The sequence below is a fragment of the Argentina silus genome (assembly GCF_951799395.1).
Source record: "Argentina silus genome assembly, chromosome: 18".
NCBI lineage: Eukaryota > Metazoa > Chordata > Actinopteri > Argentiniformes > Argentinidae > Argentina > Argentina silus.
This window is the reverse complement of record NC_139672.1, coordinates 3,978,374-3,997,530: the sequence shown is the minus strand read 5'-3', so window position 1 is coordinate 3,997,530 and position 19,157 is coordinate 3,978,374. Positions and strand designations below refer to the sequence as shown.

At 45.7% G+C, this 19,157-nt stretch overlaps 2 protein-coding genes across 3 annotated transcripts; one reads left to right on the top strand and one right to left on the bottom strand.

The window, feature by feature from the left end:
• The first annotated feature begins 507 nt into the window (after window positions 1–507).
• Window positions 508–8,670, top strand: eef1da (eukaryotic translation elongation factor 1 delta a (guanine nucleotide exchange protein)). 2 transcript variants are annotated; one of them, XM_083690017.1, is made up of 8 exons: window positions 508–591; window positions 3,877–3,994; window positions 5,479–5,550; window positions 7,235–7,316; window positions 7,416–7,504; window positions 7,659–7,859; window positions 8,083–8,277; window positions 8,543–8,670. In XM_083690017.1, exons 2-8 carry the CDS (start codon window positions 3,884–3,886, stop codon window positions 8,579–8,581), a joined length of 789 nt encoding a protein of 262 aa, XP_083546143.1. In that variant the 5' UTR covers window positions 508–591; window positions 3,877–3,883; the 3' UTR covers window positions 8,582–8,670. The 2 variants fall into 2 exon arrangements, with proteins under 2 accessions (XP_083546143.1, XP_083546144.1); XM_083690018.1 differs by lacking the exon at window positions 5,479–5,550.
• LOC310819186 (uncharacterized protein) lies at window positions 8,519–18,799 on the bottom strand. Its single transcript, XM_083690430.1, has 15 exons — window positions 18,174–18,799; window positions 17,797–17,892; window positions 17,263–17,496; window positions 16,985–17,144; window positions 16,810–16,866; window positions 16,380–16,490; window positions 16,067–16,172; window positions 13,737–14,268; window positions 10,923–11,516; window positions 10,691–10,777; window positions 10,124–10,357; window positions 9,826–9,985; window positions 9,662–9,718; window positions 9,497–9,556; window positions 8,519–9,381 (listed from the first exon to the last, which is right to left on the bottom strand). The coding sequence occupies exons 1-15, from the start codon at window positions 18,765–18,767 to the stop codon at window positions 8,840–8,842; spliced, it is 3,624 nt and encodes a 1,207-aa protein (XP_083546556.1). The 5' UTR covers window positions 18,768–18,799; the 3' UTR covers window positions 8,519–8,839.
• Between the last annotated feature and the right edge of the window lie 358 nt (window positions 18,800–19,157).

The following is a 19,157-nucleotide window of genomic DNA, read 5'->3' as shown; positions in this document are numbered from 1 at the left end:
TAGAAAATTGCATGAAAACTAGAACTACTGCAGACGTAGAAACTGAGGCAAAACCATTCCTCAAGGACTACAATGGCGCACACAAGTGACATCACAATATTATTTAAGAAAAGAAACAATCATTGATTAATAAAGTACCCTGATTTTGTGTTCAACAGCTCACATAAGTAACTTTTTGAAATACGGTGTCTCAACTAATTCTCGAGATGTGTTTTTGCAACAGAACTTTACCTGGATTCTCGGGTGGCTAGTGCTTCAAGGGAAATGTAGTTTACTAAGATATAACGAGTTTTTTGGATCATACCAATTTAGAAAGTACAATGGAAAGTATTAAAACATACACTAGGTTTTAGCTGTCGTGTAAAACAGATTCAGGTAGAACACTCGAGTTTTACATGTCGATTTATATTCATTCAAAACATTTACATACTGTCACTGATGGCATAAACGTGAAATTAGTCAACTCTCCACCCCCCGCCGGTTTGAACGAGTACTCACTGTCCATCTGTTCTAGTTCTCTTCGATCATCGGATTACAGCCGAGAGCACGCACAGACTTCCCATCCAACTATAAACAGCGATAAAATTCAGAGTGAGTGAAACAAATACCATTTTTCAAACCACTGAGTATTTCCAGTTCACTTCACTACTTGTGAAGTCCAAATACATGCTCAAATGTGGTTTATTCAGCGCCACGTGGCCGGTTGAACTGCTGCGTGTCCATGTCAAACTTCAGATGAAGTTTCAGTGCAACAGATGATAGATAGGCGTTATGCATTGCACAGATTGCCACAGGCTTTGGCTGAAACGTGCCCCACTCGCAGTCTGCTCCAATTAACATGTTTTTAGTGAACAACAAATGTTTGACAAGCTAATTAGGTGTAAGTGAGCATAGATATGAAATAACAAGTGATTATCTGAACCAATTTGTCCAGGTTTAGTTTTTATATAATGTTACTATTACCTGTGCCGGCAAAGTTTGCTATTTGAGACCTTGAGAGCCTGTCTTGTATTTATGAATGCCTCAGGGTCTATCGTCTTCAACTTTTGTGACACTGTTATGAAATGCAAATGTAGTGACAAACCACTTTCTTAGTGACTGTGTAAAACTCATCGTATCACTTTTCCTTTATGGGTCATGTCATGTTTAAAGGACGCCGTATCTAGTCTGCTTTCTTTTCTCACTGAACAAGTAAAAGGTGAGTGTTCTCGTTATGAAGACTGGTGTATTGCAGTAGCACTTGATTTGAAGTGATGCTCATTATCCACAGAAGCCTGAATGTCCATAACTGTCTAAAGTGAAAATAACAGAAATGTGATTCATGGTTTGCACATGAATAAATACGTTGCAAAATGGTCTCCCTGTTAAATTCGCTGTTAATCTGCTAAACGTGGTTTTAGTTTGCTTGGCTGTTGTGTCAAAGTAATGACTATGCATGAATGAAAGGAAGTTGTCTGAGTTGTGTGAATTGTCCAGCAGCTCTTTGTAGTTCTTTTGTTCAGTTTTTCGCTGACATCTTGCAACATTGCAAGTAGCAGGCATGTCATGGCTGTGCTTGGATTGCATTGTGACAATAAAGTTTTATTCTACAATTTGAAATTTTGACCATCATTTTTCTAATAATGCAACTGAATATCGCTAGTGTGAATAGTTCCAACAACAATATCTCACGTTATTTGATACATGTCTATGTTGGATATAGATAATCCATGTTTATCATTGCCTAATATCTTGGACTAATGTCAGACTGCATATTGACTGTTCAGCTTTTGTGAAGTAGGCTATGCTTTTTGTGTATTGCATACATTGCTTGTACTGTTCTGTTTTGGTTTTGAACATCCAATGTGAGTGATTATTTTATTTTTTTCTGCCACAACTTACTATATTCACACTTACTAAGATGCATACCATGTTAGAGGAATGCATTGCATCAGTATGGCAATTCTAAATCTCTCCAATGTTTGAGAATGAGAGCTATTCTTGACAACAATTGTTGTCAAGTAGATGTTCACATGCAAGTTTATTGTTATGAATCCTCAGTGTCTCGGGCTCACCAAAACCCAGCTGTGCTGGTTTTGAGCTTTGAAAAGCACTTCCTTGTGTCCTCCTAACCTGCATTTTTCTCTCTGATACTAACTTCTCTCTAAACGTATCCCCTAGCTTCTCCCTGTCGCTTCTCCCTTTGTCTCTCTTTCTCTCTGCTGATTCGTGACCTAAGATGGATCGAAGAGACCCCTATAACCAACCAATGGATCAGCCCAGGCCTAACCCCCATCGTGGAGGCAGGCCCCAGAATCCACCTGCTGCAGGGGGGTTAAGACAGGGGAACGGACCAACAACCCAGGAGAGAGTTAATCTGAATGGAGATGACATCCACGTGGGGAGGAGGCAGAGGAGACCGACCCGCTTGTCCCAATCTGAGAGCCAGGGCTCTGGGGCCGAGGAGGAGTGGGCGGCCCGTGCCCTGATGGAGGCTGGTCCCTACGGCCAGAGCCCTGTCCTCCAGGGCATGCAGGGGGACCACGTGTGGTATGACCGCAGCGCCTACGAGGAGGCCGAAAGCACCTACCGCAGGAGGATGGCCGGCGGCAGCCTGGGGAACGGAAACCCATCGCTATCATCCTCCCCCAGGAACAACCCACCCTCCAGGGCACCCAACACCTCCCGCACCCTCACCTTCCGCGCCAAACGCACCAACGGCCAGCAGCAGACCCACCAGGACCAGGAGCAGACCCCCTCCCCTGGCACCCCCCGTCGCCAGCCGGGCAGGAACCGCAACCGCTCCTCCTCCGAGGAGGCCAACGGAGGAGGACGGGGAAGGGGGGGCTACAGAGGGGGCAGGAGGAGAGGTTTCTCTGAGAACGAAGGCAGGCCACGAAGGGACAAGTATGACAACCCCCCTCAGGGAATGGGAGAGACGTTTGACTTGTTTTGAAACTGTATTTTTGGTTTTGATTATAATTTAATTATTATTTTTTCGGTCTGTCTGCATTTTTGTTTGGCCCTTTTTCATTTGAGCTAACTAGCCTATTCTGTGTGGGTTTTGATTTTTGTTTTGTTGTTCTTTATTTCGTCCATAAAGCTTTATGTAGATAGATGTGACCAGTTCCTAATATTGTATGGCTTTGGGCAGTGTGACACGAGGGGCCCATCTGTATGTAAGACCCTCATTCCTCATTTCTAAGCCCCCTATTCCTCATTTTTAAGCCCCCTCTCTGATGCTAGCTATATCCATAGACGTCCCCAGTGGCCCAGCCTAACCTCCTATAAAGGGGGAGTGGTGGGCAATAGCCAAACCATTGTTCTGCTAAATCTACTGTTTGCAGACGGGGCAGTTTTATTGCAAAGAGAGGGGAACGGATACATGCCTGTCTGGGGGGTTTTAATGCATCACTAAAGGGTGATAACTGCTCCTGGCCTCATGTCTGGTCTTAACATGTATTTAAACAAATTGTTGATTTAAAAAAAATTAACATAATAAATAGCCTATTGCAAATGTGTTCACATGCCACTTGAACAAGCGAATATGATGTGGCTACTTTTAGGAAACAGATATCTAGGTCTGTTTTTGTGTGCTTGTTTTACCACGCGCTTGTTTATCTTCGATTTGGTTTTGCAGTCTGTCTTGTTGCCCCTCTCGTTGTTCCTGCCATGATCTCGTCTGTGACTTTGCACGGTGTTTTGATGCAGTAAAAACTGTTCATGGCCAGCTTCCTAATTCTATCTGTTATCTAGTGGTATGCTGTGCAGTGCAGTCTAAGTCACTCTAGCCGGCATCCCATCTATTCAACTAATGTCACTGTAAAGGAGTTAGTTTTATTTATTAAATTTTTTTACACTGTGACCAATTTTCTCCCCTCTCTTTCTCCCTCCCAGTATCAAGATGAGTGGACTAGAGTGCCTTGCCCAGGAGAACATCTGGTTCGAGAAGTCCAAATATGACGAGGCCGAGACACGCTTCTACGAGGGAGCCAACGGCCCCTCCCATCACCAGGTACGGTTTAAGTCCTGCCCCCCCCCCCCCCGGATCACAGAGCAGTTAGATGGACCACGGAAAGCTGGTCCTGAACAAGCCAGGGGCGGCCATCCCAATAAGGCCAATCATAATGATCACATTCATGCTTTAAGATGTATTTGGTGATATACAAGTTGAAAGGTTTGGAAAACCTTTTATCTTAGCTATGATTGTGCTGCAGTGTCGTACCCTGTTAAGGTTACCATACAGAGCTGTGTGTGTGTCTGAGAGACATCCTGCTACAAGGCTGAATTAAGGCCCTCATGGATGGACGCCTGGGGCTCATTTACATTTATGGCATTTAGCAGAAAGCGCCTTTATCTAAAGCGACTTACAACAAATACATTTGACTAAGTGAATCATCTATCCATCAGTCATCGTAAGAAAAATTAATCTATGGTAGGACCACAGGCTATTGGCAGTCCCAATGCTAGAAAGAGGAAGATTTTCTTTCTTTCTTTTTTTCTTTTTTTTCCCCCTTTAGTTACAGGAGATAAACTTGCACAGGGGGGTAGTGGGGATGAAGAGGTCTTTAGGAGGGACAGTTAAGATGTAGCCTGAAGAGATGGGCATCCACGTAGGGGCGGCGGTGCCAGACAGCCAGCCGAGGTGGAAGAGCGCAGTGATCAGGCAGGGGTTTGGGGGCTGACTGTTGCAGCCATCTCAGATAGCAACGAACTGTGTGCAGCATGTCTGGGAAGGCTGCTTGAAGCTCATGTTGCTTCTGATGGCAGCAGCTGCATGGCCTGTCAATCATTGGTCTTTTCCACAAGGGCTGTCGCATCTCACACACACACACACACACACACACACAGAATGCTGCTCTGAACTATGTGGGGATGCGTGTGAGTTAAGCCACTAAACTTAAAGTAGCTCAGCTGATGGCAGTCATCAAGTGCTTTGGCAGCTGTCCTCACTGTTCAAATTGGTGCCTGTGTCAATGTCCATTGAGTTAGGACACCTCCCCAGTGCGTCTCTCACTCCTGGTACACTCTGTGTATGTGCTCTCCTGTGTGCTGCTAGCCTCTGGCCTGCCAGAATGTGTCGAGTCTTCATCTCCAGTTTCACCATCCATGCTCACCCATCGCTGCATATGTCAAAACAGACCATGCGCTGCCTGTACTGCTTGAACCTGGCCTACATGTGTGTGTGTGTGTGTGTGTGTGTGTGTGTGTGTGTGTGTGTGTGTGTGTGTGTGTGTGTGTGTGTGTGTGTGTGAGTAAGTGGTTGGATGCCTCGCCCTACCTAGTCTGTCTGTTTATTGCTGCGTCTCAGTTCTCCACCCTTCTCCACAAGTCTGCACCCGTGTACCACACACACACATTCAGGAGAAGGGTGGGGAAATGGGCCACAGCGTCATGTGTCTGTCGGCTTGCCTGCTTCTGTCTGTTTGACCTGCTCCTCTCTCCCACCCACCCACCCACCCCTTCCCACCGTCGTGCCACCCCTCACCCTGGCCGCAGGAGAGAGAAACTAGTGCCATCCTGCAGGAAATTGCTAACGCCCGCCAGAATATCCAGAAATCCCTAGACGGAGTGAGTACTGTACTCTTAATGTCCCACAATCCCCCCTGTCCCAGGAAGTCCTGTACTTCTAGTGTACTGGCACCGGCTCCAGTACAGGGGGGAATAACAGCACCGCTACAGTTTATAACACAGTCATAATCCCTTGTTGGGGGGGTCGTAACATGAGCTAATATTTCAGTATCCTGTGTAATACAGAGTTAGTAATGTACTTATTCCCCCTAAATGAAATGAGTACTGATGTCTAATGTCCAACTGTGTGGAGGTGCTGTGCTTTGTTTTTTTAACCTCACGTTGCCCATCTCATCACTGTCCTCTGAAGCCTGCTTGCCCACGCTCTTGTGTGATGAGTAACCATCATCTTGATTCCTGCACATATTAATGAATGATCTGCATCGTCTAGCAATGTGTGTGTGTGAGAGATATGGTCAGTTTGTAAAGCGTTGTGTATTTACTGCAGGTAATGCGTTGACGCTGTGTTGGGTTTCCATAGACGGTTGCACACCAGTGATTTTCATGCTGAAATGTCACATCAGTGGCTGTTGCTTGAAAGATCAGATCCATCGTCATTAGTGTGACACACGTCAGCGGTGTACCAGAAAAAAGGAATTGATGTAGTTCAGTCAATTATGTTTGTCAGATTAAGGCTGATGCCCTTTAGCTACGTAATGCTAAATGGTTTCAATCGGTCACATTCCTCTATTTCAGAAGTGTCAATATTGAACACAGTTCCTTGATCAAAAGCAGGACATTGCTGACGCAAGACCAATGACCTATGGAGCTGGCCCTTGTCTCTACTGCCTAATTCCTTCCTCTTTTGTCATTAGCAAACCGTTATCTCAGTCCAATTCCTAATAACTCTCTCTCTCTCTCGATCTCTATCTGGGTGCAGATGTAGCCTCCACGCCTACAATCCTTACTTCTCTCTCTGTATGTAACTGGGTGTTTATGTATAGCACTACAATCTGCCTCTCTCTCTCTCTCTCTCTCTTTCCTCTGCCCTTTCTTCCTTCCCTTAACCCCCACCATCCCTTTATTAACCGCCGGGCCCAGGTGAAGACCGCCCTGCAGTCAGGCAGAGGCCACTCCCGCCCCCAGAAACGCCAGCACCGCACCGTAAGGGCCTCCAGCGGAGAGCTGCATGTGTTTGGTGGTGCTCTGCTCCCTGGAATGGCGTGTGACTGCCACAAGACCCTTGAATGCCTCGCCCTCCCTCCCCTTCACACAAACACACACACACACACCCCTACTAAAATAATTTGTCTGGGGGCAGACCTGCATGTTCACCCTCTGAAAACGTGTGTTGAGATTGCCTCCTGAAGAAATCATGTTGTTTACACAGCGCTTAGCGTTGTAAGTGGAAGCATTAGCTAATGATGATGATACTGAGGGGCTTGGAGCGTTACATTCCGGAGGTCTGAGCTCTGGGTAGAGCGTGTGTCTGTCTCTGAAGCATGGTGTTAACTGTGTTTCTCCAGCCCAGCATGTCGGCGTGTTGGAGTGCATTCATGCCTCACCTGTGTCTTATAAGGGACTGTCACCCCATGTTCCTGTGTTGGGTTACCTGTCAGTCACTCTTTAGACACTGTTCTATGGCACTGAAATGAGCAAGTCCCCCCCCCCCCCCCCATGTCGCCGTCACTGTGACCTTACTGCCTCCCAGTCGTTGACCAGTCTGTGTTTGTCTACTCTACAGTCAAGCTCACACGCTGGAGGAGACCAGGAGCTCGTCTCACGAATGAAGAGCCTGGAGCTGGAGAACCAGAGTCTGCAAAAAGGTGAGAGAGAAAGAACTGTATATATCGTCTTTGATGAAATGTGATGCTCTCTTCCTCCCGCACGGTTATTGATCTTGTCTTGCTCTGTGTGTGTCTCAGTGGTGGAGGACCTCAGAGCAGCCATGTTCAAGCTGGAGTCCAGAGTGTGCCTGTTGGAGAAGTCCCCCTCCGCTGTCCCATTTGCCAAGGTGAGGGACACACAGGGCTAATGATGGGTGTAAGGATTCAGTTCACCAGTAAACTCTTACTTACTAGTGCCAAAAAGCTTGGCCTGAATGTAGTGTTAGAAACGGTATTGTTAAAAATGTGAGTAATAATGTTCCCTTCCTTTCCTCCGCTCAGGCCGTCCCCGTCCACCAGGTCAAGGTGGTGGAGCAGAACGGCGACGATGAAGACAGCGACATCGACCTGTTCGGCAGTGACGAGGAGGAAGACGAAGAGGCGGAACGCCTCAAGGAGGAGAGGGTGGCCGCATACGCCGCCAAGAAGTCCAAGAAACCCACCCTCATCGCAAAGTCTTCCATCCTGCTCGACGTTAAGCCTGTACGTACCCCTCACCCCCCCTGCCCCCCCACCCCACTGTCCTCCGTCTCACTGTTCTGAAGGCCACAACAAGCCAATCTTATTGACTCATTTATTGTCTCTACAGTGCAAGTCTTCTCCTTGTGTTGTAGAGAGCTGTATAATCTGTTTAGCATGATTAGTCACTAAGCTTTGTGTATCTAATTATCTCTCTCTCTCTCCCTCCCTCCCTCCCTCCCTCCAGTGGGATGATGAGACAGACATGGCTAAGCTGGAGGAGTGTGTGCGTACAGTGCAGGCTGACGGTCTGCTGTGGGGCTCCTCAAAGCTGGTGCCCGTGGGTTACGGCATCAAGAAGCTCCAGATCCAGTGTGTGGTGGAGGACGACAAGGTGGGAACAGACATGCTGGAGGAGGAGATCACCAAGTTCGAAGACTACGTAAGCACCCGCCAGCCCAGGAGACCACTCGCTGTCGTTAGCATCATAAACACTGCCCAAAACATAACAATTTTAATACGGAAAATCATGTATTTTATACCGTATTTTTACGCAACATAAAAAATGGCGCACCATGTACTGAACCCAACTTTATTAGTTGATCTTTATTGATTCATCAAATATACAAAATAAATAAAATCACAATGATAAAGCTTTGATGATGATGAGCATTCACCCTAAATGTTTGTTTGTTTGTCCATTTCAGGTCCAGAGTGTCGACATTGCTGCCTTCAACAAGATCTAAGCCCCACCTTCCCCCACGTCATCCACAGCTGTTACTGCTGCTCTCGGCTTGCACGGTTGATAATAAAATGCTGAGCTTTAAAGCACAAACATGTGTCCTGGTTTCTTTTAGGATTCACACTCTGAAAGGGGAAGGTGAAGATTGTGTACATTTGACATTTAGCAGACGCTTTTATCCAAAGCGACTTACAACAGTATTGAGTAAGACATATACATATACTAAGAAATAAATAAGTAACATTACAGTATAGCGAACAGTTCATGCGGGATGTTTATTAGTAGAGCACAATTTCAAAGTGGACCCCAGCCCCACCCAGAACCCTGGGTAGAGGGGCTGAGTGAAGGCCGCCTTGAGTCTGTGAAGGAGGGTCACGGTGTCCGTGACGCTGTAGAAAGACAGAGTTCCAGCCCTGGAGTCCAGATACACGCCAATCCTTCTGGAGCAGGGAACAGCTATCGCCACGCTGTGCTTATCGTGTTGTAAAGAGCAGCCGGAATGAGAACAGTCCAGACTCCAGGATTTAGAGTTGTGTCCCAGCTTGCAGTCGCTTCCCCCTCCGTGCCTGGTCATTCCGCTGTAGCAGACTCCTATGGAGACCCCCCTACTGCCGCCCCACTCTGCCTCCCAGTAGCAGCGGCCGGAGAGGGCCCTCCTACACAGGACCTGGGCCCAGCTGGTGAACCGTTCGGGGTGGTCCGGGTATGGCCGAGGTTCACCCTGCGTCGTCGCCTCCCTCCTCCCATCGGAGAGGCTGAGATAGGGGTTTGCGGTGTTCACGTCTAGCATCATGGCAGTAGTGTCTGGGTGCAGAAAATAGTTTGGGTTGTCAGGGTCCTGTGGTAATAATTTGCGTTATGATGAGTCATATGTCAAGTTCTTTTTCACAAGATTGTTAATCAAATGACGATTGCTTACATTGTAGAAACTCTGATCTTGTCCTTGGCTCTGAGATGTGGGGTGGGTCTGTGTTTTTCACTGTCAGGGAGAAGAGAGAACGAGATTAAAATTGGTAGAAACAAGTTCTGCTCTTTACCACAATGAAATGATTGGTTTTGATATGCTAGGATTCAGCTGACATACCTGTCTGACTAGAGGTCTGTTGGCTGGTTCCCTTCAGTGAACTCTGCTCCTCTTTCACTACAGATAAGAAAAGGGAGAGAACATCATTCATTGTGGTTGTTATTCTCTGCAGCCTGTCAGTCAAATGTGTTTATTTTGATGAATACTGTTGAAGCTTTAGCTACCTTTATCAGAGATCTTGATAAGCTCTCTCTCACACACGTCCTCCAGACGGTCTTTCAGATCAGCAAGTGATCCTCTCACAGTTTTGTGCAAAAGATACGGATGGACATCAACGCAGGCGAAGTCCACACTCTTCACAGGGGAATAGAGAGACTTGCACCTCTATCAAGGAGGAAGATAACACACAATGAATAATAAATGGCTTGAAAGTGGGGAGAGGAAGTCACTTTGGTATCAGGATGTGTCTATTCAAATGAATAGAAAGTCAAAATTCAAATAAAGTGACATCAGTAAAGTGACCTGAAGGAAGTGGATGTGGTCCTCTGTGAGTGAAAGCTGCTCCAGCTCCGTGTCTCTCCTCTCCAGCTCATCCAACTCCCTTCCAACCCTCTTGAGAAGTCCCTCAGCCTGGCTCAAAGCACTCTTCTCCTGGGCTCTGATCAGTTCTCCCACCTCACGGTGCTGGTTCTCAATGGAGCGGATCAGCTTTGTGAAGATCCTCTCACTGTCCTCCACTGCTGCGTCTGTAGAATGCTGGTTGGAGGGTGTTATAGTTGTACAGTTACGCATAATATTCTATATGAATGATGTGTTCCTTGTTTGTTTGTCATACTATACTGTGTGTGCTGTGGTATGGTTTCCTACAAAATGATACTGATTAGTGCAGGTCTGTATGCAATATTAAAGTTACCTATTTCTCATGTCATGTACTGGTGGAGGTAGAAATCAGAGGACGGGCTCATGCATGTAAACGTGTTTGATACCATTCCTCATTCTGTTCCATGCATTGCAATGAGCCTGTCATCCAGTCATTCTACCTCTACCAGCCTCCCCTGGTACAGTCCCTTTAAATGGTTCTGTACTCACCTTGATATATCTCACAACATGTCTGAGCTCCTTCTCTCTCTCCTTGACTTTCTGTTTAGATCTCATGAATGCCTCCTCCAACTGTCTCTATGGGGAATTATAAGGAAGAATTATCATTATGCCTTGTATGATAAAGATATTTCGAAGCAATTTCTCAACAGAAGTTTAAGTTCAAAGAGTAGTGTCATTTCTCCTGGGAGTGTATGACAGCCAAATGAGAGAGTAATGATACCTGTTGCGCTATTCTTTCTGCTGCCACGGAGACGGTGTCATGACCCTTGTGTCTTTCCTTTGTACACTGAGTACAAACACCCTGGTTATCAGTTCGACAGTAAACTCTAAGCAGTTTGTCATGACGAGGGCACAGCTTCTCCTTCAGCTGGCTCAAAGCTTGGATCAGTTTGTGTGCTTTGTCTGGATAGTGCTCTTCATGTACTTTAAGATGAGTCTCACAGTAGGAGGCCATACACACCAGACATGATTTAACAGCTGTGTTCTTTCTCCCAGCGCAAACATCACACCTAGCATCCTCAGGCTTAGGACTACACCGAGGAGGTGCTGCTTGGAATTCTGTCCTCTGGAACTTCTCCACCACCTCAGCCAGCACAGTGTTCCTACTCAGAACTGGTCTTGGGTTGAAGCTCTGCCTGCACTGGGGGCAGCTGTACATCCCTTTATGCTTGTTCTTGTTCCAGTAGTCCTCAATACAACCTGTACAATAGCTGTGTCCACAGGGAATAGTCACCGGGTCCCCCAGCAAGTCCAGACACACTGGACAACAGAAATGGTCCTGATCTACTGAAATACTTGTTGTTGCCATTCTCCGCTAATACGAACAGGAACTGAGAGAGACAAAGATGGGTGTGTGCTGGAGGTGGGTGTGGGTGGTAAGTGTGGATGAATGGTTCTCCAGTTTCACCCCACACAGCCTGCGGCGTCCAATCAAGAGCAGGGGCTAGGCTACTGGTAATTTGGATATATTTTTACGCACGGAGTTCGGGGACTTCAAAGTAGGACTACGCACAGTACACGTACGGTACTTGTATGCTACAATACAACAGACTGCTATCCTAATCAAATAACTCTTTATTAATCTGTTGTAATCGCAGAATCTACTCAACTCAAATAATTACGAATCTGTCCCGATATTAGGGCATGCGTTTCTTCATACGCTTCGCGTGTGAGACATCTGCGCAACTACACCTACAGTAGATGAATTCAGATTTCTAGAGTGGGAGTAGAGGCACTGTTCTAATAACCACCATTGCACTTCCCAATATTTCCTACTTGTGAGGGACCTGCACTTGTGCACAATGATTAGCCTACTTGCAATGATTGTGATATATTGTTTCACTGACTTTAGACAACTGCACCTATTGTGCATACGTGGCTCTAGAAAAGAGCGTTGAATGGCTAAAGTGTAAATGTAAAATGTCAAAATGAGTTATAAATAAGTTATAAACTATAACAACAGCAGCTTGTGTGTAGTCCTACAGTATTAGTCATATTTAAGTGTGTTGGCATAACATAAGGAGAGCGACAGACACAGACACACACACACACAAACACACACACACACACACACACACACACACACACACACACACACACACAAACACACACGTCTACCTATATGCAAACACACATACACAAACAAACACACACACACACACGCACAGGCACACACACACACACACACACACACATGCATGCACACACGCACATTACTCAGACTGGCTAAATGAGAGCTAGACATTGAGACTGTGGAAGTCTAAGCTAGAACAAAGTGAACTTGAATGAGAGTGGGTGGATGATAAACACAATGGAAAAAGAATACAAGTCAATGATGTACTTCAGTCATGGTGTTTAGGAGATAATCAGATGGTTTATTTATCTCAGTCCATTTGACAGAAAATGCTATAAGGATCAAAATAAGACTATAAGGAGAATTGGGTTAGGGTTAGGGTTAGGGTTAGGGATGGAGAGAGGGAGGAGGGGGGAGGGAGAGAGAGTTGGGGGCTGAGGGCTGGGGGCTAGGGGGCTGGAGGGCTGGAGGCTAGGGAGCTAGGGGGCTGGGGGCTAGGGGGCTGGGGGCTAGGGGGCTGGAGGCTAGGGAGCTAGGGGGCTGGGGGCTAGGGGCTAGGGAGCTAGGAGGCTAGGGAGCTGGAGGGCTGGGGGGCTGGAGGACGGGACTGGGGGGGGGTTGATGGGAAGGTAGGAAAAGTGTGTGTGGGGGGGGGGGGGGGGTGGTGGGGAGGGTTTGCAAAAATAAAAAGAAGGACCGCAATCATCCTTAACAGGACTCCTTCTTTTTCTTCTCTCTCTCATTCCTGCCATTCACTTTCTTTCCATCCGGGATGTCGGCCCTGTTCTGTCGCTTGAAGAACTTCATGAATCCTTTCCTTGAATGGATCTGAAACGAGATATGGTATTAAAGTACAAAACCACATAATGACAACAACTTCGGGCTTTATAACATGATGATCAACTGTTTTTGACCCTGTTTTCATTAAAGTAATGTAGATAAGTCCAATGATTCATTGAAGTGCCAGTACTGTACCTTTTTCTCAGCTTTCTCCAGCTCTATGGCCTTCATGGCGAGCTGATCTCTCATCTCCTGTCTCTCCTTTTCATCCTCGCAGTCCTTCAGCTTCTGCAGCTGTCGCAGCTCCTCCCTCTCTCTTTCCAAGGTCTCCACTTCTTTCTCCTTGGTCAGACACTTCTCCACAGCCTTGTTCATCCTCCTCTCCATCTCCCTCATCTCCTTCCTCTCTCTCACAGAGAGGGCCCGGAGACAGCTAGCGGACTTTTCCATTTGAACAGAGTAGAGTTGGGAAGAGTAGAGGGCCTCGCTGAGACTATCTATCTCTCTGGTCTTCTCATTATTGTCCATTCTCCGTTCCTCCTGCTGAGCAGCTAAGAGGGTCTGGAGGTCCACGTGGGCCTTGGACATGTCATCCAGTTGGGTTTGTAGAGACTCCAGGGTTTGTTGGAGGGTGGCCATCTCATTTCTCTCCTCCATCTTCCTCTGCTCTGCCTCTCTGGCCTGCCTCTCCATCTCCTCCCTTTCTGCTCTCCAGTTCTTCTCCTGTGAGGCACAGAGGTTCTGGAGGTCTGTGTGGGCTTTGGCCATTTTGTCCTGTTTTCTTTTAGACCTCTCCATAGCCTGAAGGAGATAGTTGATTTGCTTCTCTTTCTCTTTGACCCTGAATATCTCCCTCACCTCTACGTCTCTCGCCCTGCTCTCCATTTCGCTCCTCTCCTCTACCCATTTCCTCTCTCTCTCCTTGGTAGCTTCGGCCTCCTTCTCAAGGGACTCCACTTTGAGGCCAAGAGAAAGAATGACGTCATCTTTTTGTTTGAAGGTGGAGAGTCCCCACTCAACAACATGCCTCCTCCCTGTCTCTAGACCTTCTCTCTCCTTCTTCCACCTATCCTCCAGGGCCCTGATGGTTCTCTGCTCGTTTAGCTGGTGGTTGTCTAGGAGCTGCCAGAGAGAGTAGAGCTTCTTGTCCTTCTCACTCAGAGCGGCCTGGTACTGTGCAGTCATCTCTCTGCTCTTTCTCTCCATCTGGAGCCTACACATCTGCATATTGTTACCTATAAAGTCTCCCGTAGACATATTTTGGAGGGTCTGCCTTAGGTGAAAAATCGTGTTGTCCTTTGATTTAAGCAGATCAACAATCGTTCCTCTCTCCATCTTTAATTTGTTGTGAATAAAGGCATGCTAATTAATCGGTTGAAAAGTTGAGTGTGAAATCAAAGCAGTCTTGTCTGAATACTATTTTAGAATCATTATGTTTTTATTGCGCATTAAACGTCGGGGCATTGTTGCGTCTGTTGTCACGACAACAATGCCCAGCAAATCCCCACGCAGTGCTAAAAAATGTTCTCGCTTTGCCAATATTCTAAAATGACGTGGTCATTTTTTTGCAAAGTGTAAAATAATGTATATTGACAATAAAGTGGCCATTTAGATCGTTTGAATGCTTCAAATATTGTTTTGCTCCTATATCTAATAGGTTACGTATGTTGCGTACACCTGCACCAGTGAACAGTTTTTAAAATGTAGGGTTAGGGTTAGTGTTATTTATTGTTTCGTCAAAATCTACTGCCTTACAACTTCTTACTTTTAAATGTGCGACCATGAGCAATTTCCAACATGAATCCATTTTATGCGTTACACAGTCAGCATATCACGGTTGGGAATCTGTAGCCTAGGCCAGTGTTCTTTTTACCACCACTCATACTAGGGCCTTCACCTGGGTCAGAATCTTGTCCAGGGCCCAGTTCGGAGTTTGCATTTTTCCATTTTAAAAACTTCTCCATCACTGTCAACCACGACCTGTCGCATGCGTCACTACTTCTCTTGTCTCTATGCAGGAAAGAGGCAATTAGCTACCTGCAGCCACCCGGACGAATATTACATTACTCTGCCAGTCACTATATTACAGCACAGACACTCGACAATGGCATATTATTTGCAGATAATAATTAATAAATGTTAATTAAAAAAAAGTGAAATTGGATAATTTCTCACGGCACACCCAACGATCTCTCACGGCACACTAGTGTGCCGCGGCACAGCGGTTGGGAAACGCTGGGCTAGAGAATAGGCTGATCCATGTAAGCAAATGTGGCAAGCAGACACATGCAGGTTATTCATCAAAATCACGCTACAACACACTCTTTAGAGTACAATTCAAATGGATAAATATGAGACCGTTTATGTAGATGTTTTTTGTATTTTTATGAACTGATGGAACAGATTGAAACAGATTGAGTGTACAAACATACACTTGTAGATGGAGTTACTGTTCGTCAACTTGTTAGTCCAGTTTTACAGAGGTCACCCAATAGCCCTTATTTACAATAGGGACAATGGGAGGTAAACACTAGTGGAAACACTCAAAGACGGGCTTGAGAATTCTATCTGTGAAACATGACATTGATTCCACTGTTGTCAGGAACTCTGTCCTTAGATCTGTGTGTGTGTGTGTGGATGTGTGTCTGTGTTGTGTTATGAGCCCAATAAAAAGTGTACAAAGAAAGTCAAGACTGTAAAAGTTAAATCTTCTTTTTTAATGTAATCATGTCACAATGTTACACTTGTTATATATTACACTTGATGAAAATTCATTGTTACAGGTCTCTCTATAAAAACAGAGAATACAACAACAACTTTATAAAAAACTAATACTGCATCACACGCATGCGAAATTAAACAGAAATTAAATTTAAAAAAAATTAAACAGCTTTGGCACCACTGGTGTGCTAATTACTATTCAATTACGATGTATAATTTAAGGTTGACTTGGTCTTCCATAACGGCACTCTAGCCAGATGTCTGGACAGCCTCTGCCCCCCCAGGGCTACTTCCTCCTGGGGTGGGAGCGCCGCTGCATCAGCCTCTGTCTGGAGCCGGGGAGTTTGGAGCCTGAGCAGACAGAAGTGGAGTTAGTCAGGAGCATCTTGGGAGAACCTGGGGTAGAGAAAGGTGCAAAGACTGGGATAGCTCAAGTGTAGTGATAGCTCAAGTGCTGCTAGTAAATGATTATCTTATCTTTATTAACATCATATGAACCATTTGTCTAGAATTTCTCAAACTATGGTGCTGCGTGCAAATTAAAGACACTTTAAAAAAGCCTATGAATTTTGCATTTCTAATTGCCGATAGGGTTACACTTACCAAATGGTGAGAACACAAAGCCACCGAAGGTTGGGACTGCAAGTCCTGGACCCCCGAAGGGGTTCATGCAGGCAGCAGGGCTTTGGTCTAAACCAGGTGTAGCAGAAGTCACTGGGAGGAGACAGAACATTAGTAACTGCTTCAGCTATCCTTTGGTTTTATTTACCTTCCAGCCTGTCCTTATTTGCCATTACACAATCTCAGTAAACAAACACCTACTGCCCAGAATAGATGTTCTAGTTATGCCAGCCAGGTGTTTAATAGTAATGTGCTCTGACATGAACGTATGTTTCTTTGGTGTGTGTCATCATGTCAAAATTGGATAATAATAATAATAATAAACTAGTAAGTCTATCTATGACAATAAATATGCTTCTTTTATGCAGTTGGGCCTACAAACCATCAGATGTGCCTCAAGACATTGACTCACCTTGTGCTTCTGTCAGGAAGTTGGACTTTGGGGACTCCACTATAGCCACATCTCTCACTAGAAAGGAAAAAGTGCAGTGAGAGGTACAGTATGTAAAAACAGAAGAATATCATTTATTCAATGTTTTTCTCAATTTTTAATTTCAATCAGATGTCTCTGTTGCACTGTCCTCTACCTTTTTCATAGATGCCAACAAATCCCCCCTGGCAGACTTCCTCCAAGAGCCCTTTAAAATCAGCCACAGCGGTCACCACAAGGCCAAAGGTGAAGTTGGGGTCAAAGGTGACAGCTGGCATGTCCCTGAGCACAGGAGGAGCACTGAGGGACTTACAACTCTGTAATAAGAAACAAACATAAAGATGCAGACGGACCAATTTAGTGTTGTTTTTGTTTCTGTTTTTGTTCTATAGTGTTGTTTTGGTTTCTAATCTACATTTTCAGAGAACTAGTTACCTGTAGGAATGAGATGTGGTCCTCCGTGTGTGACAGCTGCTCCAGCTCTGAACCTCTCTTCTTCAGCTCAGAGATCTCCTGCTCCAGCTTTGCCAGTAGCACCTCAGCCTGACTCACGGCAGTCTTCTCCTGGGCTCTAATCAGCTCTCTCACCTCAAAACGCTTCAACTCAATGGAGCGTATCAGCTCAGTGAAGACTTTCTCACTCTCCTCCACTGCTGCCCGTGCAGAACGCTAGCATGACAAAAAGATAAGGTTATCATACATAATAATATGTATGTATGTATGTATGTATGTATGCCATTTAGCTGACACTTTTATCCAAAGCGACTTACATTGCAGTGAGTGCATACATTTAATTACATATGGTCCCAGCAGGAATCAAACCCACAACCTAAGCGTTGTTAGCGCCATGCTCTACCAACTGAGCCACAGAGGACCACATATGTGTTACAAATAGTCTCCTGATTGCCTAAACGGATGAGGACCATGACCAAAAGTAAACAGCAGACTTTTCAACATGGCAATACTCACAGTGAGAGACCCAATAGCCTGCCTCAGTTCCTGCACCTCCTTCTCTCTCTCCAGGATCCTCTGCTGAGAGCCTCTCTGTAGCTCCCCAAGCTGGGTCTGAGGATCGACGGTTCATAAACATGTGGTTAAATGACATATTATATTATATTGACATACATGCGCAATGGTAGTTTCTTATATCATCTCATTGTTCTGTATTTCTTATGCCATGATACTGTACACTAACGGGTTGTGCCAGGGGTTTAGCTTGAAATCTTGAACCTTTAGCTTAGATTAAACAATAGATTAACCCTATCTGCTTGGCTTGAGTAAATCAGGATGAAATAACAAGCTATCCGATAACATAGAAAGGAATAATCGTAATAGAGTAGATTTACCTGTTTCTCAGTAATTTCTGCTTCAGCTAAAACTGTATCATGGCCTTTGTGCTCATCTGTCAAGCAGAGGTAACAGATACACTGCTGGTCGGTGCGACAGTAAACCTCCAGCAGTTTGTCATGGTGAGGGCATATCGTCTCCTGTAGCTTCTTGGAGGCTTTGACTAGTTTGTGCTTCTTGAAAGCTGGCGATTCGTAGTGAGGCTGCAGGTGAGCGTCGCAGTAGGAGGCCAAACAAACGAGGCACGATTTGACAGCTTGTTTTTTCCTCCCAGTACAAACGTCACACTCCACGTCCTCAGGTCCGGCGAAACATTGACGTGGAGGACTCGCTTGTAAGTGTAGACTTGTCTTCTTAAATCTGTCTACCACCTCTGCCAGCATGGTGTTTTTGCCGAGTAGAGGCCTAGGGTTGAATGTCTGTCTGCACTGTGGGCAGCCATAAACCCCGATATAATCGTCCTGATCCCAGTATCCCTTGATACAGCCGGAACAGTAACTATGTCCGCAAGGAATGGTCACAGGATCCCTTAGTACATCCAGACATATTGAGCAGTTAAACTGATCTTGGTCGAAAAATCCAGCTTGTGCCATTTTCCCAACGAAAATGTCAGCGATTAAAGGGAAAGAAGGAGGCTGCTTTGTTTACAGGAAGTGAAGGTGGGCGCAGTGTAACCGTCAGAAGAAGGCGTGGTTATTGGACTCCAAACCAAAAGGACCAGCTGAGAGAACGTACTGTACTACTGACATTCCAACAGGGAGAGAGAACAGTTTATTCTCAATGCAGAAAAATTGAGAAATATAATGTGGGTCCACGAAACTTCTTCACAGTTGTGTGGATTGAGGGACAAAGCCACCCGTTTCGAGCTTTCGCCCTATTATGCCTCAGAAACGGCATAGAACGGCCTTCAAAGACACTACTTAAAATAGGCACTAGGTGGCGGTGTTGACCGTAAATCAGCTGAAATCAGCGATGATGTCATA